This window comes from Mauremys reevesii, linkage group 4 (genome assembly GCF_016161935.1).
Source record: "Mauremys reevesii isolate NIE-2019 linkage group 4, ASM1616193v1, whole genome shotgun sequence".
Taxonomy (NCBI): domain Eukaryota; kingdom Metazoa; phylum Chordata; order Testudines; family Geoemydidae; genus Mauremys; species Mauremys reevesii.
In genome coordinates, this window is record NC_052626.1 from 66,642,193 (window position 1) to 66,656,985 (window position 14,793).

Consider the following 14,793-nt stretch of genomic DNA (forward strand, 5'->3'; position numbering starts at 1 on the left):
ACATTTTCTGCGTTCCCATACACGCACACACATGACCCATGACAAAGATCTAGAAACTTACCACAATCGCTTTGACAGCTGAAAGTGACTTGCAAATTATTATAACTAAATTCCTCCTTTGCAGTAATGCAGGCTCAATTTTCTGCCATACCCAACCTAAGGAAAACAGTCACTAGCATCTCCCCATATCATGTATATTACACACACTCACCCGCCCCTTAGCACTCATTTGGCAGGCAGTCCAGAAAATGTCAGCAATGTAAAGGGTAAGCTGCTATGCCAACAGGAGTAGACCACTCACTTAAAAGAGCTTTTTGTTGCAGAAATGAGAAGGTTGAAAAAACATTTGCTAGAAGTCATCTCCCAGGGGTCTCAGCATCTCACCCTCTGCTGGGACTAGCAGAGTTGCTTGCAGACAGCAAATGACAAATTCTCCTTCCTTCTTTCTTCTGGTTCTTGTGGACGCAGCCATGACATGATTTGTATAGCACAGTATTTGTGCGTGTACACACGTGTGTGGGTGTGGGTGTGTAAGTTTCTCTCCCCTTGGTATCTGCAGGATTTTTTATGAGGAGGCAATTAATGTAGAGGCAGCAGTAATGTAGGCTTCAAAGAATGGGGTGACCCTTTGGACAACCTCACCAAGTCCTCCAATAAAGGCGTCACTCAGGGCTTGGCTACACTTGAGAGTTGCAGAGCTGGGAGTTACGGCGCTGGTCGTACAGCTGTGTAGGGAAAGCGCTGGTGTGTGGCCACACTCACAGCTACCAGCGCTGCAGTGTGGCCACATTTGCAGCATTTGCAGCACTGTTGGGAGTGATGAATTATGGGCAGCTATCCCAGCGTTCAAGTGGCAGCAACGTACTTTTCAAAAGACGGGGGTGGGGTGTAGTGTGACAGGGAGCGGGGGAGAGAGAGAGAGAGTGGATTTTTGGAGCCGACACTGTGTATCAGCTCCCTGCCTTGCAAAATCAGAAAATTTTCCCGACCCCTTACTCTTAATTGCAAACAGCCTGCAGACCAGATAAGCAGCTGCTCCAACGGACTCCCTTTCTCCGCCCCGCCCCCGCTGTTTTTCTCATCGAAAGCAAACACTCAACCCCTGTGGATGAGGCAGGCAGGGGGATATCTCATTTGATTGTTCACAGTCAGTTACAGATTGATCACAGCAAACAGGAGCTGTGTTTGTTTTTTAGATAAGCAGCTCCCGGAGCCCCGAGTTCACAACAAAACAAAGAGAGGCTGCATAACAAAACAAAGAGAGTAATTTAGTTAAAAACATTCTGGGATATCTCCTAATACCCTGGAGGCCAATAACAGCACTGGTGTGTGGTCACACCTGATGAGCAGCGCTGCATCACCAGCGCTGCACTCGTTACACCTCAAGCAGACCAGGTGTACAGCCAGCGCTGCAGCCAGGGAGTTGCCTTGCAGGTGTGGACAGTTACTAAGTTGCAGCGCTGGAAAGCCCCCACCAGCGCTGCAACTCTCAAGTGTAGCCAAGCCCTCAGACAATTAAGACTAATTGGGAAGATCTCACTCATGTCTGGCTTGGGAGTATTACTCAGCAGGGGGAGCAAATAGGAATGCGAAAGTAACAGAACATCCTATAGCTCTCCTCCCCTTCCCTCACTCCTTTGATGTGACTGTGTGGATCACTAATGGCTCATCATACCTAAGCCCAGTTAATACACTGACGATGTGATAGAAATCTCCAGCCTGAATCAAATGGGATGGCATGGTGAGACTGCCTACAGTGTCACCTAACCCATCTCTGTTGGTTTGTAGCAAAATATCCCTAATGGCTGGAGATAGGACATTAGATGGGGAGGGCTCTGAGTTACTACAGAGAATTTTTTTCCCAGGTGTCTGGCGCATGGAGCATGGGTCATTTGCAGGTTTAAATTAGTGTAAATGGTGGATTCTCTGTAACTTGAAGTCTTTAAATCAGGATGTGAGGACTTCAGTAACTCAGCCAGAGGTTATGGGTCTATTACAGGAGTGGGTGGGTGAGGTTCTGTGGCCTGCGTTGTGCAGGAGGTCAGACTAGATGGTCATGATGGTCCCTTCTGGCCACAAAGTCTATGAGTCTATAAATGGAGTCACAAATGAACAAGAACCACAGCAGTTCTCAGACAGTTTGCAGCTGGGATCAGCAACTCTCTGTGGGGTTCCTGAGCAGCAATGACAGTAACCGTAGTGCAAGTGAATACACCCAAGCATCTAGCTGAAGGAGTTGCCCAATACATCTGGGGAGGAAGAAAGGGGAAGCTGCAGGGGATTCACATTAGCAGAATCTGCCATTGAGACCACACCGCATCTGTGCCACAGTATGCAGTCCCCTCCCCATTACTGTGGTTTCTGCCACCTGTCCTGCTGCACCGCAGTCTCAAGCAGTGTCCCAGAGGACAGAGAGCAGTAGCTGCAGTTGCTGGGGCTGGGACAAAGGAAGAAGAGATGATCTTTTCTGGAAGCTCTAGACCCCTCCCCTTCCCCAAGGAGCAGAGAGAAGGTTCCAGGGAAGGAGCCCAGGAGCAAAAAGGATGGAGAGGAAGAAGTGAAGCAGTCCCTGAGCTACTGGGCTCTTTATAGGCCGGAAGGCTCCACTCCCTCCTCCCAACCTCTCTCCCTCCCTTTTGGGAAAATAAGGTTGGTCTCTGAGCAACTGGGCACCTTCTTTCTGTTCCTTAGAAGGGTGTGAGAGGAGCAGGAGGCAGAGTAACAGCAGCTGGGAGGTCAGCTCTGCAGGGCCGCCCGGGGGTGGGGGGCAAGAGGGGCAATTTGCCCCAGGCCCCACAGGGGCCCCCCATGAGAGTTTTTCAGGGCCCCTGGAGTGGGTCCTTCACTTGCTCCAGAGGCCCCGGAGCTTCTTCCTCTCCTGGTCTTCGCCGGCAGGGGGTCCTTCTGGAGCGGAAGGACCCCCCGCTGGCAAATTACCGCCAAAGTGGGACCCACTGCCGAAGTGCAGCCGGGTCTTCAGCGGTAATTCGGCGGCAGGGGGCCCTTCCGTTCCGGGACCCGCCGCCGAAGTGCCCCGAAGACCCGCAGCGGGAGCCCCCCGCCGCCGAATTACCGCCGAAGACCTGGCTGCACTTCGGCGGCGGGTCCCGCTTCGGCGGTAATTTGCCGGCGGGGGGTCCCCACCATGGGTCTTCGGGGCACTTCGTTGTCGGGTCCCGGAACAGAAGGACCCCCACCGCCGAAGCGGGGGGCCCCTGCCGCCAAAGACCCCAGGCCCCCAGAATCCTCTGGGCAGCCCTGCAGCTCTGTGGGGAGAGGACACAGCAGGGTGCCCGGGAGACAGAGAGTGGATAGCAGTCAAAATCCTACGGGGAGGACAAGCAGCCCAAATTAATTGTACCTGGGAGTTTGAGGGATGGGGGGCACTACAAGTGGCCACCTACATTAATTGAGGGTGGGGCTTAGGCAGGGATCATCCGTCCCTCCCCAAGCCCCCTTTCCTTGATGCTCCATGAAAAGCCCAGGCAGGGACTCTCTCCTTAAGCCCCACTGAGTATCTCAGGCAGAGATCCTCTACCTCACCCCTTCGTTAACAGATTGCAGAACTGATTCATTCACTTCCCTCATTGAGGAAACATCCTTGAAAATAGGTTCTATGTTTCAGAACCATTATAACCTGTCAGGACTGGCTCTAGGCACCAGCAAAGCAAGCACGTGCTTGGGGCGGCACAATTCCAGGGGCGGCATTCTGGCCACTCTTTTTTTTTGTTGGGTGGCATTCCAGCCACCTGTTTTTGGGGGTTTTTTGCTTGGGCAGTTGTGCTCTCAGAGCTTGGGGCGGCAAAAAACCTAGAGCCGGCCCTGGGACCTGTTACTTATGAGGCAAGGATTCTTCTCCAAGCCCATGACATCTTGAGATGCCACTTCCATACAGTGTGTCCCTTGAAACGTGCTGGTGAGGAGGACCTCTTTCTGTAATGCCGAGGGTGGGAAAAGGTCCTTTTCCAGATTACCCGGGATATACTGGGTGATGGGAGACTGGACCCTGGATGCTCTCCTGCCGACATAGATACTGCCACTCATTGGGGTTGGTTTAATTATGCAGCCGGGAGAGGTCTTTCCCATCAGCATAGAACAGTTACATGGGAGACCTTACAGAGGTGCAGCTGTAGCGGTAGGGCTGTGCCACTGTAAGGTCTGTAATGTAGACATAGCCTTACTCCAGCATACTGCCCAATGTGTGTGGACGTATTTAGGCATTACACGTCTGATAAACTGATTTTAAAAAGTGACTATGCCTCCCTTACATTTATCCTGCCTTAGCTTTTCCGTCACTCCACTTTTCTCTTCCCTTCTACTGAATCTTAAATCTTTTCTTTTCTTTTCCAGCATTAATTTCTTTATTCTAGTTCTCCAACAAGGTTAATGAGCAAGTTGTTCTTTTATTTCCTTTTGGCCTCTATCTCCTAGTGCTCTATGTTTTGTTCTCTCCTTTCTTAATTGTGTTATTTCAATTTCTCCTTCTCCCTTTCCCAGTTTCTCTCTGCCTCCTCCTATTCTATGAACATTTCCCTCTCAGCTCATTACTTCTACTTGCTTCTCTCCCTCCCCTGCCACCTGCGGTCTCTGCACCAATCATTCTTATAATATAATATAATAGGAGATATACCAATCTCCTAGAACTGGAAGGAACCTTGAAAGGTCATCAAGTCCAGCCCCCTGCCTTCAGTAGCAGGACCAATTTTTGCCCCAGATCCTTAAGTGGCCTCCTCAAGGATTGAACTCACAGCCCTGGGTTTAGCAGGCCAATGCTCAAACCACTGAGCTATCCCTCCCCCCTTCTTCTGTTCTCAGACAGCTGTATTTTCCTATGTGCACAGCCATACACCCAGCTATTTTCTTGCATACACACACACACACGAAGTTGGGGCAACCCTGCAGTTTCTGCCCCACGTCCAAGCTCCATACAAATGAAGGGAAGGGACCAATTTTTACCCTCTCCGTCCAAAGGGCAGGGAAGGAGGCAGCAACTAGAGCACACAAAGGCGGATGAGAAAGCCATTTTCATCCTCTGCCCTCAAATGGTGGGGAATCACCACACCCACACACAATCCCCTGGGGGGTGCATGCAATTTTCACCTTCTACTCCAGGGAGGGGACCATTCTGAGTTGTAAGGAAAGAGGTGAGATTCTGGGATTGGTTGGCCAGGAGCAGCTACCAACCAAGCTGAGCCCTGGAGCAGGCAGGGATAAGGGAAGAACTGGACAGGAGGGATTCAGCCCAGCTTAACTGAGCAGTCAGCATTGGTCAAAGCATCAGCATACACCAGGAGCACTACTGTCCTTTGTCTGCATTAGTAGCAAGGGATTGGTTGGTCAGCCAGTCATTGCCAACTATGTCACCTGATACCTGCGGTGGCTGCCAGAGGTAGGTGCTGAAGCTGTGAAAGTGTCACTGATTGGAGAAAAGTGGCCCTGTCCAGACAGAGGTTCAAAGATGACCTCTCTCAAGCTTGAACCTGCTGGTTCCCACAGTCTCACTGAGCAAGAGATGGATACCATTTTTTCTTTCAGAGATACTGCTTTGAAAACAAAATACCGACACAGCAAATGGCAGACATACAACAGGAAGGGGAGGGAAGGCAGGCGACAAGCCAGCCCATAGGAAAATTTTAGGATTTTCCATCCCCCTCTGTGAGGGTGACCAGATGTCCCGATTTTATAGGGACAGTCCCGATTTTTGGGTCTTTTTCTTATATAGGCTCCTATTACTCCCCACTCCCGTCCTGATTTTCACACTTGCTGTCTGGTCACCTTACCCTCTGTAAACCAGTAGTGCCTCTAGTACATTGCCTGAAATGGATGCCAAAAGGTGAAGAGACCATAACACACACACACACACACACACACACAAAATCAGCACGAAAACCCATGCTAAAACATATACATACAGTAAATCCTCATTCTCCTAAACAACGCATGGACTTTCCCCTTCTCTCATGTAACCAGCATTAATGACAGACGGATGTCTGCTCCACTCTAACCTGGAAGCTCTCGGTCCTTGAATGGATCGTCAATCTCTGTGCTCTTCGATCTGGCGTCACTTTCACACACTGGGGTCTCATAGCTGGAAAAGGAAGAGGGGAAGGAGGTTCAATTATTTGATATAGTTTCAGACACATCAGGTTGTCATTAAGACGTTGGCGAACATTGCAGTCTTGCCTCATCGGCTCAGTGCAGAGGAAAAAACAAAACAGGAATCCAGGTGAGAAATAAATTGGCTCAGACTCAATCTGCATATGACCAGGGTGATGCTTGTAGGAAGAGGGAAGCACTTAGAGGAATCAGCATGAAGGTAATTTTGCCTTCTATCCCAGGCCTCTTCTCTTTGCTTGTCAGAGAGCGGTCAACCCTTGGGGTCCTCAAGAACTGTTCACTATCAGTGGTTGCCTAGATGGCCAAGAAAATCTTTTGAACTTCAGCTGGCCAGGAGGTCATGCTCACTTCTCTTAGATGAGAGCTTAAGCACAGCAAGCCAGGCATTCTGCAACCTTGAGGTAGGGGGAGGGCAATGCATTGTGCCTTGCCTTGATTCAGATGACCACCTGCAGAGTGCACATTTCAACATGCAGCAGCCTATCTATTAAATAGAGCAGACCAATAAGAGCATCTCCAGGAGCTATACTAGCTGCCAGTTCAAACAGTTCAAGTTTGGTTCCTTCTCTTCAAAAAGTCTCAAATAGCCCAGGATTGAGCTACCTCAAGGTTGCCCCTCTCTCTGCCCTTCTCTACAGCAGCTGTGTCCACAGACTCACTACTGCTGACAGAGCCAGGTTCAAACTCACAGAGGCTAGTTATCAGAGCTTGCTAACCCCATAATTTGTTCCTGTGGAGCTTTCAAGTTGTGCGGCACCCAGGATCCCGCCTGGAGAGCTTTACGATGCACAGAAACGTAAAGATTTCAATAAAGAATCGGTTTCGGTACTGAAATCTGACTACACATGCAGTTCTCCAAGAGCTTTCTAGATCAGTACTAGCCATAACAACGTGGGGTCAGACTATTCCTGGCCACTACGTGGATACACAAGAGTGGGGTTAATGCAAGCCACTTTCTTCCCTGTTGTACCACCCAGTCAGTGGCCAGGGACAACAGGCCTGCGGCTTGTGTGCCTCTGAACACAGGAACTGTTTTCTTCTAACGCTCCCGGTCTGCAAGCCAGCTCAAAGAGAGCAGGTATGGGGAGGATGCAGGGCCGTTCCTCCTCTGCATTGGCCATCTTTGCTGGCTGGGCAGAAAAGAGAAGCATGCTGTACCGCCCTGAAGGATGGGCAGCAGTAATGCTCCCCCTGGGCAGTAAAGGGCTCCTAAATTTCCTCCCGTGGGGGCTCTGCTCCGCCATGATGCAGACACGTGTCTATCCAATGCAACTGAGTCCTTAGTGTGATAGTTAGTATCAGTGCTGCTAACCTCAACCTAAGCCACTGCTACCATCAATCAGGAAAACCAAGTTTCCAAGTGTCTAGAACTCATTGGTGGTGTTCTTTTCTTTGCAGATAAAAACCAGGCCCAGTCCTCAGAGAGGATCAGCCATTCTGAGCATTTCAAGTTGTAAAGTTCAGCTGTATTTGAGCTGTGTGTGAGCAAAAAAGAGTCTTCAAGTATAGTTTATATGGGAAGTGGCTATTTACTTTTACATTAACTCTCACATAGGTTACTGGATTCTGCAAAAAAAGAACTTAGAGTGAACATGGCATATTTCAGCCAGAAGGCTGCATTTGTCAGAACATTAAGAGCATGTGAAAACAGTGAGTGATAACAAAAGCCTTGACAAATCCCTAAGTTTGATGGGTGCTACTATATGCACTATAATACAGGTCCTTTCCTCTCTGCTTCACTGAGTCCAGTGCACACAACTGACGTGAAAGATGCATTCTTCTCCACTTCAAGTACAGTACCTATCAGTGGGATTTAAAAAGTGTGCATTCATACACACACATTCTGTAGGTGTGTTTCCTCTTCCTCTGCCCCTCACCCTGAAAGTAATAAAACTTAGCACTCCTATAGCACTTTCCATCCCTAAGCCTCCCAGAGCTTTTCAGCTCTCACTAACCCCATTTTACAGATGAAGAAATTGAAGCAGAGAGAGGTGAAGTGACTTGACAGTTAGTCAGTGGCACATCCAGGAACAGAACTAAGGTTTCCCAATTTCCATCTCCATGCTTCATTCACTAATCTAAAGGTGTTCCCCGTGCTGAACTAATGGTAAAGACCAGAAAAGCACAGTGTCTGATAGAGGTAGGGAGAGCCTTCATAGTGTAGCTGTACTTCTGAGTTTAATTACGTGTTCTGTTGGAACGGTCCTTTCACCTTGCCCTATAGTTAAGCCCTGACAAGTTCAGTGCACATAACAGAAATACGTGACACTAATTAGTCTATTCGGCTGTAGAAGGGACTGGGTCCAGGGAGAGGGGAAAATATTAAGAAAATATGAACAGTCATGTAGACAAGGAGGCTTAAGCACCCAACTCAGGCCCAGTTGCACTGGTTGCTGATTGGAGCATTATCTACAGTTGTAAACAGGAACCTAGACTGCATAACTCTGGTATGGCAATTCCCAGGTTCTTTGGTTCCCTTGTTTTCTCTGAACTGGTGTTCTCTCTTTCATAGTTATTTCATGCTCCACCTTACAAGCCAGGTTCAAAGCAAGTTGCTCTCACCGGGTAGAAGTACCAGGCAAGGGGCGCCCTGTGTCCACCAGGACGCACCAGCAGTACCCCGTGGACTGATGACATTGCACTGGTTTGTACAGCCCGCCAGGAGCACACTCTGGGATGACAATACCCTCACGGGGGTTCTGCCTGGCCTCCTCCAAGGCACTCTGTCTCTCCTGGTCACACGAGTGAACTTTCTCTGGAAAAGAAGGAAAAACAGAAACATCACCCTTTGCAACAAAACATGGCTTCGGGGCAACTCTCAGACCTCAGCGTTCAGGATGCTAGTCAGACCTGAGAATGCTAGATCTCTCTTCCTTCCCTAAGAAATTCCAATATTCAAAAGGAGTTTCCCAGCATGCACAGGGATCAGTGTTACATTCCGGACCTGAAATCCTCCTACTAATGACGACAGTCAGCCACTTGTGAAGGGGTGCACCGAACACATTTTCCACTCTGGCCATCAAAATGGATAGGCTGCTCCTGCTTTCAGTATGTCCTAGACAGAGTGCATCTACTGCATACCCTGGGGGAACAGAGGGGAGGGCCAACCCCATCACCCCTGGTGCATGGAAAGAGCGTGCTATTTCTTCCTTACTCCCCAGTATGTCCTGGGGAACGGAGAGGGCACCTAGGCTTCCCTTTCCCCACACAGTATACCCTGGGAGACCGGAGAAAGGGCCGTGTCCCTCTCCATCCTACTATACAGAAAGAGGGCCTCCTTGTTAGCATCATCCATGAGGGAACAGATAAAACAGGTGATATGCACTAGGGAACAGACCATTTAGAAATGCTCCAATCATCCAATGGCTGCTGTCCTCTATATGGACCAGCCACTAGAGTGGGATGAGAGACACGCTTTACAAACCTATAATGTTAACAACTATTTAACTGAAACAGTTGAGAGAAAAATTCTCTATGTTGGAAGACCTCAGATACGTCCATCTGGCCTTTGACCTGAGGGCTGAGAAAATTGTTGCTTCAAGTTCTCTAGTCACCTAAGGAATCTAGAAAAAAGTAGAAGACAAAACTTGACATTCTTAAGGTTAAAAAAAAAAAAAGTAAAGTAGAGAACAACCCAATAAACTCTGGATTTTCTTAAAATATGTATCATGATAAAAAGTGAGGGGGACAAATGCTCCCCTCTTCTATACCCCCTTTTGCAGGACACTTTAATAAGCCATATTGCTCAAAATCCTTTCCCATGCCCAGGGGGCACTTCAAGTTTTCAGTAAAGAAACTAACTCAGAACCCTGAGAGGAAGTGTCTCAACCTGGACTTGCAGACATTTTGATGGTCAGTTGGGACACAGTGCATTACACAACTGTCTGCTCTTTCTGGGGGCTGGGGGGTGCCACCCACAGAATTAGTCTGGCAGTTCTGAATGGAGTTATTTGGGCACAGATTGCTTCGGTTACCAGAGGCCAACTGGCCATGATTTATAATTGTAACATAGCAGCCAATGAAAGAGGTTCCATGAGACCATAGATGTCCTCCGTCCCAAGCATTTCAGACCTTCCTTAGGACTGTGAACAAAAGACACGAACTTTGTCACACAGGAATCCACACAAATGAGGTTTAATATAAGAGCCTTAACTATGTGCAAGTCTGACTTAACCAGAAAGAAACTTGATTGGTAAGGAGTGGGGGTGGGGGTGGGGGGAATAAAATCAACACAACTGAAAGGGCTCAAGCCTCAGCTGATATTTAAGCTGACTTCACTTTGCTGACAGATTTCACATCTTAAAAAAACCCTGACTGTTCCTAAGCTGTATGCAGACAGAGGAGTCATTCAGTAAGAGGCCTGTGGGCTTCTTAACAAATCAATTACATCACAAGGGGCCAGCTTACTCAAGGTCCCTGCCTGACAGCAATTTACACCTGGGCCGTCGGGTAAGAGGGTAATTCATTTAGTTCGATGAAGCAAACAAGAGAGCCAGAATTTCATGCCTATGATCACCTCATTTTTGATTAATTCACTTTATTTAATAACCAAAAGAAAAAACTCCATTGAAGAGAAGTGCATTCCAGACATTTTTCTGTCCAAATCCCCAAAGCTTCCTCAGTGCACAAATTCTCTGGAGTCCTTTGAGTATTGCAAAACTGGCACTAAAAGTGTCCTTTGAAAAAAATAAATAAATACCAATGCTTTTTTTGGCTCTTCACAACAACTTGTTATAAAATTAATCACTTTTCTTTTAATCAGTCATAGCCTTAGTTGACATATATACAGTACTGTGTGAGTATACATCACTGTGCATTTATATGCAGTGCACAAATGTACATTCATATACACATACCTATGCTTGCATTATACCAGTGGCATTTAAAAACATTTTCTCTTTGCCCAGTATACTAACAAGAGAAATGTGGGGGAATGGATGGCCCAGGGAACTCCTAATAGAAAACAGAGCTGATTGATAATCACTACCATCTGATGGGTGTTTAATGGGTTATGGGTACCTCTACACAGCGAAAAAAACCCTCACAGCAGCAACTCTCAGAGCCCTGGTCAACCAACCTGGACTCATGCTGGGGGGCTAAAAATAGCAGCGTAGCTGTTTAGGCCTGGAGTGGAGCCTGGACTCTGAAACCTGGTGACATGGGAGGGTCTCAGAGCCTGGGCTCCAACCTGAGCCTGAACAGTCTCTCAGCTATTTTTAGCCCTGTGAGACCAAGTCAATTGACCTGGGCTCTGAGACTTGCTTCCACAAGGTTTTTTTTTGGGGGGGGGGGTTGGTTTTGCTTTGTAGACCTACCCAGTGAAATGAATTTGGCAGCCTTTGTTTAGTTCATGGCACATAGGCATCCATGTCACAACAAACACCATCATAATTGGCACTGATTGGCTCCCTGTTGTCTTTCTACTGAGACTTCCAAGGACTGAACGGACCATGGAGACTCTCACCCAAGGCTGTGTAAACTAGCAAATTGTGTAGCCATCACTCTCCACTGTTGGCGAAAGCCGAGATGTAGGCAGGACTACAGTATTATTTTTACCACCATGTTTTCAAGAGCAGTGTTTCTCAGTGACCAGTCTGTGGACCAGCGCCGGTCCCCGAGATCTCCCTGACACAGTTGAGTAAGGCAGCAAACACTGAGAAACAAACACTGTGATGAAAACACCAGAATCCTAGCTATACTTCAGCATTCATCATGGCATCACTAATAGTGAATTCTAACTATGAAGTTTGCTAATGTAGAAGAGGCCTTCTAGGAGTTTCCCTGAGACAAGTCAGAGGTGCTGCTCACTGGACGGAGGACCCCAGGGTCACTCTTTGGAATGACTTCCTTCTCCAGGGGTCACTCTGGCACCTTTGTGAATTAACATTTAGAGTACGTCCAGACTACACACTGGATCGGCGGATAGCGATTGATCTAAGATGCGATATATCGATCCCCGAACGCGCCCCCGTCGACTCCGGAACTCCACCAGGGTGAGCGGCAGAAGTGGAGTTGACGGGGGAGCTGCGGCCGTCGATCCCGCGCCGGGAAGATGGGAGGTAAGTCGAAATAAGATACGTTGACTTCAGCTATGCTATTCCCATAACTGAAGTTGCGTATCTTACATCGACCCCTCCCCCAGTGTAGACCAGGCCTTAGGGCCTGATCCAACACCCACTGAAACCAACGGGAAGATTCCCAGTGACTTCACTGCAACTGGATCAGGCCCTCACTGTGCAGATTGTTTTTCTGGGAAAACATCTCACTGGCACCTTATAATCTATGTGCAACATGTGACAGTGGGCAGGGCATCTAGAACGTATGGATAGAGGCTTTTTATCGTTTGTACCAATCCATGAATAAAGATGGCATGCAAAACTCCATTCATGGCCAAACATTACTCTCTCTCATATACCATTGTATATTATATAGATATGTGCACATACACTAGTTTAGGTGCTCACCCAGGTTTTAGTCAGTTTTCTTCTGTTGTGTTGGATATATTTGAAGGGCATCACAAGATTTTTAATATGGAAAAAATGTTTCCATAAAAATCATATGTGGCAAGGTCATGCTGACCTGAGCCCTCCTGTATAATTATTTTTGGAAGTTTCAATTTGTTAGAAAATTACAAGATATATATAATATTTAAATTGCAAAGTATATTTCAAAACAGTTTTTAATTGTGATATGGGGATGTGAGAGTAGCTGGCTCAACTTCAGAGGCAAATTAACCAATTTGCAAGGAGCTGACATTGGTTTAGTTGCAGGAGAGGAGAATGGGACAGTTGCAGGATAGCTGCTTCCTATTGGGGGAGAATGTTTATCTAAATGCACGTAGTGATAATAGTTTGTGTACAGGAAACTTATCAGTTTTTTCTTCCCTTTACACTTAAACACTAGGATCTCACACCTGTGTACTGTAACCTCCCCATTATACCACAGCTGTGAAACAGAACTTATTTACTAGCAGGTGGTGGCATTTTTGCTGTATCTGTTAAATACATATGTCCTCAGGTTTCATCTTTAATACTTTCGTTAGCCGTGAACAAAATTTGCATGTGATACAAAATTGTGAAGAGTCATCAACACCTGCAAAAACAGATAAAACAAAAAATACTCAGTGCCCATATCTAGACACTCATGCAGTCACAACAGTGGCTGATGGTTAGATAAATAAGAATGGGTACATTTAAAAAAATAAATTAAATTTAACTTGGATAAATATATGATGGGAAAACAATCTGAAACATTTTATAGGAAGGAGTATCTGGAAAAGCAGAATTGTAATAGAGAATTAGGGCTGATTGTGGACAGCAAACTTTGTGCAGTGCAATGTGTTAGCAAAAAAAAAGTCAATGTTATTTGGAGTTAGATACATGGATGCATCGGGTCACAGAGCAGGAAGGGACTTAAGCACTTGTGAGACTGTTCCTTAGCTAGCGTAAATTGGCATAGCTCAGTTGACTTCATTGGTTTATACCAACTGATGATCTGACCTCCTGTGCTAACTTACAGGCACTTTATTACAAGAGACATATGGAATTCAGAAAGTGACAGTGATTAAGGGGTTAGGTGGATTGATTTATGAGGCAAGATTGAGAGAACTAACTGTGGTATTTTCAGAAGCACTCAGCATTGTCCAAACTCCATTCTTATTTATATCAATGGGAGTTTTACGGTTGACTTCAACAGGGACAGAATTAGATGGAAGCTGAGGGTTCTGAAAATCCTATTCTAAATGTGTGTAACTTCCACAAATGGTAATGACTAGGGGCTATGACAACCAATTATAAGAGCATTAACACCACTAATGGAAAGGAATTGTTTAGACTGGTCCAAACCCTTAACACAGCGTAATGGAAAATTATTACAACAATAATTTATACTTCTACAGCACTTTCCACCCAAGGATTTCAAAGAGCTTTACAGATGTTAAATGAATTAGCCTAAGACCTCCCTGAAGTAGCAAGCAGAACTATTCCTATTTTATAGCAGAGGAAACTGAGGCACAGAGAGTGTAAGTGATATGCCCGTGGTTTGTTGGGGACAAAGCCCAGGTTAAAATTCAGATCTCCTGGGTTCCAGTCCTGCACTTTAACCATAAGGCTAAGGTTGCTCTGATCAGGACTAGAGAACGTAGGCTGGAGGAGTTCCCTTTTGGCCAGTTCTGTTCGAGTAAGGAACAGTTCCACTGAGGGAAATGGTGGCCTCTCCGTTGCTTGAGACATTTAGAAGTAGACTGGAGAAAAGCACTTGTGACTGTGCTGTAGCCACCAAACCTACACTGACAGTGAAGGTAAGATGTCCAAACAGATCTCCTGTATCTCTCAGATTTTTGATTTGGTGAACCTCCAGCGACGTCATCTAGATCTAGTATCAGAGAGGTAGCCGTGTTAGTCTGGATCTGTAAAAAGCAACAGAGTCCTGTGGCACCTTATAGACTAACAGATGCATTGGAGCTTTCATGGGTGAATACTCACTTCGTCAGACGCATGTCTAGATCTAGGACAGTGGAAACTTTGGAATGCCAAATAAGCTGTAAGCCAGACACTAGCTATAAAATTCATCTGCAGCCCAAAAAAGAAGCTCGTCTTCTCAATGAAGTGCAGGATGTCTACAACCTTGACTCCCTACTTGAGTTAGCAGGAGTTATAGGCACCAAGAGGCAAAAAG

At 46.8% G+C, this 14,793-nt stretch overlaps 1 protein-coding gene across 2 annotated transcripts in view; it reads right to left on the reverse strand.

Moving 5' to 3' along the window:
• Nucleotides 1–14,793, reverse strand: part of SMOC1 (SPARC related modular calcium binding 1) — a 186,017-nt gene that overhangs the window by 19,128 nt on the left and 152,096 nt on the right. For both annotated transcript variants that reach the window (XM_039537550.1, XM_039537548.1), the window contains exons 8-9: nt 8,680–8,872; nt 6,006–6,088 (exon numbers count right to left, since the gene is read on the reverse strand). In XM_039537550.1, coding sequence (XP_039393484.1) covers nt 6,006–6,088; nt 8,680–8,872 — 276 coding nt within the window. The remainder of the gene's footprint in view (nt 1–6,005; nt 6,089–8,679; nt 8,873–14,793) is intronic.